General features: G+C 62.1%; 1 protein-coding gene across 1 annotated transcript; it reads left to right on the top strand.

Moving 5' to 3' along the window:
• Positions 1–3,633: 3,633 nt before the first annotated feature.
• On the top strand, positions 3,634–4,932 carry FOXB2 (forkhead box B2). The gene has a single exon (XM_033238736.1). It carries the CDS (start codon positions 3,634–3,636, stop codon positions 4,930–4,932), a length of 1,299 nt encoding a protein of 432 aa, XP_033094627.1.
• Positions 4,933–5,142: the final 210 nt, after the last annotated feature.

The following is a 5,142-nucleotide window of genomic DNA, read 5'->3' as shown; positions in this document are numbered from 1 at the left end:
GGGTCTGCAGGCAGCTGGAGCGCGCGCGTTCCTGCCCCCGCCGGTGCCACTGCGCGCCTGCAAAACTTGTCGGAATTAACCTCCCGGGAAGCAGGGGGAGAGCGCGCCCCCCCACCGCGGCCCCAGCTCTGCAGCCCGGCCCCGCGCCGCTCTTGGAATCCCCCAGGATCCTCCGCGGCGGCCGCGGCCCGCCACTCTCCAAAACAGACACCGGACCCGAGCTCCCTGTCTGCGCTCTAGGCCGCATGGTGGCCTGGGCCGCCGCGTACGACTGTGGCCTAGGTGGTGGGGAGCACTTTCTACCCTTACCAAGCACAACCTGAATGTGGAAGCGTGAGGCTCTGGGCGCTTCGCTCAGCCTCCGCGGCTGTTTTGGCCCAGATTGCGTGGAACCCGGCCAGCTGAACTCGGCTTGCAGAGGCCGAAGACACTGGCCAAGCCCCTGGCGTCCCTTGCCGTCCCCTGCCGCTGAACCCGAAGTTGTGGCGGCGGGTCTGCAGCCTGTAGCAAGCTCACCCAGTGAGCGCCTGGGTCATTTTTTGTGTTCAGGGTTCGTGTTATGCGCCCAAGATTTGTCCCGGGAGTCTTTGAAGGGCCCCTCCCCTCGATTTGTTCCCAGGCGCCGCAAGTGACCAACGGGCACGGTCCCAGAGCTGCTCCCCAAAAGAAGACTCTGCTGTTCCAGCAACCCGCGGAAGAGATGCTATCCGAGGTACCAACAAAAGATCCCTTTGCTGGAGCTGCGTGTGGGGTCGAAGTCTGGAGAGCCCGTACGCGCGCGACACGCAGAGCTCCTCAGCAGAGGCCTGACGGCGGTGCAGGAGACCCCAGCTTCCTGGGCTGGGACAGGGCTGTTGTCGCCCCGTCTTGTTCCAAGGAAAAGGAGCCACCTGACTCCAGCAGGCTCTTGTCAAACTGTGAGCGTCGGTGGAATTCTGTGGCTTCCCGAGGCCAAGAGGCTGTCCGCTGCTCGGCTCTCTAAAGTGTCTCAGCGGACAAAAATCCGGCAGAAACTCCTATGGCAGGAGGAACGCTTCCGGCATACAGTGAAAGAGAAAACATCCTCCTCTGAAAAGGGCTTAGGACCAAGAAGTTGCTCTTTCCCCCAGGCCTTCTTGCAAGCTTCAGTTGTAACATCTATTCTCAGACGTCTCCTGGCCTAGGACAAACTGGCCACATAGAGCTAGCCAGAGATTTAGCTCCTGGCTAAAGATGGAAATTGTGAGCCTGACCCGCTCACGGCACTCCTGCTACCTGGCTAAGCCACCCCGCGGACAGACGTGGTCCCACCGTGCAGCTCACCAAAAGCCAGAAGCTGAAAACACCCGATCTGGTGTCACCAAGGTTGCTAGTTAGGGGGCAGCCCCGCAAGCAGCGGGGCCGATGGCTTTCTTCGAGTTTAGGCGTGGGAAAATCGAGTAAGCCATAGTGCAAATGTTCTTTTCTCCTCAAATCGCCTAACGGGAAAGGATCCATGAAATTTCCAACTTCAGCCACCCTGTTTTACAAATCATGAAACAGGCCCGGAAACGGAGAGTATACTTGTTTCTAAACTCTGCTTTTCCTCCCAGCCAAAGGTCAAAGGTAGCCAAAACGAGTACACAACTTCAGGTTCTCCCTGCCGTAAACTGGGGTTTCCTGCTGGGTGTTTGGATGAGTGCAGAGCAGGAACCTCCAAGCAGAAAGACCTTACAGCCTGGGTTCATCCACCTCTCCCTCGCAGGTCACACCAGGATTTTGTGGACTGATAATTTTTGCTTCCTATTTAATTATCTCCATTCCACCTCCTGCCTAGCCCCGGCCCCACACCCCCGTGCTAAGAATAGCAAAGACTTCCTTCTAGCACACACGGGTGATGGGACACCTGAACCCCCAAATCTTACTTCTGGCCCCAGCTCAGACATTGCCGTCCCAGAAAAACCTCAACTTGTCCAACTCACTCGCTTCAGGAAAGTGTGGAGCCTCCATCTGCCAAGCCCTTAGTGTATATTCTATTAGTGATTTCCTAGTTACTGTCCTCACCCTCTATACCGCGATGGTGGAGCTCGGATACTGTCTCCTGTCTCTCTCTCTGCACCTGGAGCCTCACATGCAGTTGGCGCGCAATAAAATTGAGATGAATTTGGCATTTGGCGAAAACACCCCATGCTTTCCTCCCCATGAGTTTTTCCCTCCAGCCCTCTGGTCATTGGGGGCTCAAGAAGAGGCCTTGAGGACACGATACTCTGAACTTGACCCGGAGTGGCTAGCTCAGGAAAAAGGGTTTTTAAGGATAGAGAAGCTCAGAGCGAGTAGATGAAAACAGGGAAGGGTAAAAGGAAGGGATCGGAAGAGGGAGATGCCAGAGAGAAGAGAAGCAAGAAAGCAATGTCCTGTCCCCCTCTACCGTGCGTGGTGGCCCGGGTGGGGCGCAGCAGAGGGAACCGCACATGGAGCTGGGTCCCCTCTCAGCGAACAGCCTGCGCCACCCGCCGCACCCGGCCGTGGCTGGGGGCTACCGAGCGAGTGGTGAACCCGATGGGTGGAGAGCGCCCGAAACGAGGTGGAAAAGGGGGCGGGGGCGAGGCACGGCGCCTTTTTGCCCCTTCTTCAGCTGTAGACGCGGCGGCGGCGGCTGAGTCCCTCAGCCTCGGTCATGTGATAGTCTCGAAGCTCTAGCTGCGGGGGTCTCGGCGTCTCGGGGACCATTACAAAACGCAGCCAGGAGAGCGCGTCGCTGCCACTGCCGCCGCCTCTCCTCCTCAAGACAAGCCCGGGAGAAAGGCGGCAACTGCGGCGGACGGCTGGGTTTCCCCGGCCAGCACTCACCCGTCGTCATTCGCAGACACCCTCTCCAGCCCGCCGCCCGCGCCCAGCATCCTGCGGGCCCCGCTCCTCAGCAAAGCCTGCGGGCGCCGCCGCTTCAGGAACCACCAAACTTTTTCCCCCTCAGCGACAGCCTAGGGATCGGCGTCTCTTCTAACCCCGGCGCCGCTGCGAGCTTCGGGGAAGAGACGCGCAGGCTGCTAGAAGCCAATATTCTCTCTCCTTACCCTGATTTTTCCCTCCAGGAAAAGGAGAACTCCAGCGCGGTCTGGCTAAGTGGCTGGCCAGGGGACTGCGTCCAGGGCACTGGAAGTCCTGCTGTCACTGGCCTCCAGGACAGCAGGCGCAAACTCAGATTTAAAGGGCCAGAGTCTCTACTGCCCAGACCTTCCTCCCAGCTAGCTTGGTCTGCGTTTCCCTCGGACCTAGAAAAAGCAAAGAGGCCGGGAGGAAACACGGCCCCTCGCCACTCTCCTCTGCAGCCAGCTCCAGCACTCAGTCTTTGGCCACCCGGGGGAAGACGCAGAGAAGGCGGCAGTAAACCTGGCGCGCCCGCCCGCGACTGTGCTCGCCAGTCGACAACCGTCGGGGCCAGAAGTTGCCAGCTTCTGAGAGCTGAGTAGGCCCGAAAGGCCAAGGTCGGAGACCCCAGGCAATTCGGAGAAGGCCGGGGAGAGAAGCAGAGCGGGCCTGGAGGGCGAGAGGGCAAAGTGGCAGGACTGGAGGGGCGGAGTGGGAATTAGTGGGGTCAGCCAGGCTCCAGGAGCGGAGTGCGGAGAGACTCTGTGGCCCAGTGCGGGCCGGAGGGCGGTGGAGGAGCCGGGGGCGATGCCGCGGCCGGGGAAGAACTCGTACAGCGACCAAAAGCCGCCCTACTCTTACATCTCGCTGACCGCCATGGCCATCCAGCACTCGGCCGAAAAGATGCTGCCTCTAAGCGACATCTACAAGTTTATCATGGAGCGCTTCCCCTACTACCGCGAGCACACGCAGCGCTGGCAGAACAGCCTGCGCCACAACCTCTCCTTCAACGACTGCTTCATCAAGATTCCGCGGCGCCCCGACCAGCCTGGCAAGGGTAGCTTCTGGGCGCTGCACCCCGACTGCGGGGACATGTTCGAGAACGGCAGCTTCCTGCGGCGTCGCAAGCGCTTCAAGGTGCTGCGCGCCGACCATACTCACCTGCACGCGGGAAGCACCAAGGGCGCGCCAGGCGCCGGGCCGGGAGGGCACCTTCACCCCCATCACCACCACCACCCCCATCACCACCATCATCACCACGCTGCCGCGCACCAGCACCATCACCACCACCCACCCCAGCCGCCGCCGCCGCCGCCCCCGCCGCCGCCGCACATGGTGCACTATTTCCACCAGCAACCGCCTACTGCTCCGCAGCCGCCTCCGCATCTCCCATCGCAGCCCCCGCAGCAACCGCCCCAGCAGTCGCAGCCTCAGCAACCGTCTCATCCCGGCAAGATGCAGGAGGCAGCGGCCGTGGCGGCGGCGGCGGCGGCGGCCGCGGCAGCCGCGGTGGGCAGCGTGGGACGCCTGTCTCAGTTCCCACCTTACGGGCTGGGCTCGGCCGCCGCCGCTGCCGCCGCGGCCGCGGCGTCCACATCAGGCTTCAAGCACCCCTTTGCCATTGAGAACATTATTGGCCGGGACTACAAGGGCGTGCTGCAGGCTGGAGGGCTGCCCTTGGCGTCCGTCATGCACCACCTGGGCTACCCCGTGCCCAGCCAGCTCGGCAACGTCGTCAGCTCAGTGTGGCCGCACGTTGGAGTCATGGATTCAGTGGCCGCCGCCGCGGCCGCCGCAGCCGCAGCCGGAGTCCCAGTAGGCCCGGAGTATGGGGCCTTCGGGGTCCCGGTCAAGGCCCTGTGCCACTCTGCAAGCCAGAGCCTGCCTGCCGTGCCGGTGCCCATCAAGCCCACGCCTGCGCTGCCGCCCGTGTCTGCGCTGCAGCCGGGGCTCACTGTCCCCGCGGCTTCGCAGCAGCCTCCGGCGCCATCCACCGTGTGCTCCGCGGCCGCGGCCTCGCCGGTTGCCTCTCTGCTGGAGCCCACAGCCCCTACTGCGGCGGAGAGCAAGGGCGGCTCCTTGCACTCGGTGCTAGTGCACTCCTAGGGGACCCGGCCGGCTAGGGGAGACCAGCGCAGTGAGAGACGCCCGGCCCGGAACCGCACAAACCACCCGACGGGGAGAGGGCGCCCTGGCCAGGTTGGGCAGAGCTGGCGAGTCTGAGCCTTTGCTGGAAAGGAAGGTATTTAAATAGACGAACAACCCCAAAAAGTGGATTCTCCGGTGGTCTAAATAAATATAACCCTCCAGGTGTCT

This window comes from Trachypithecus francoisi, unplaced genomic scaffold, assembly GCF_009764315.1.
Source record: "Trachypithecus francoisi isolate TF-2019V2 unplaced genomic scaffold, Tfra_2.0 Lachesis_group16, whole genome shotgun sequence".
Lineage (NCBI taxonomy): Eukaryota > Metazoa > Chordata > Mammalia > Primates > Cercopithecidae > Trachypithecus > Trachypithecus francoisi.
This window is presented reverse-complemented; position numbering and strand designations above follow the sequence as displayed.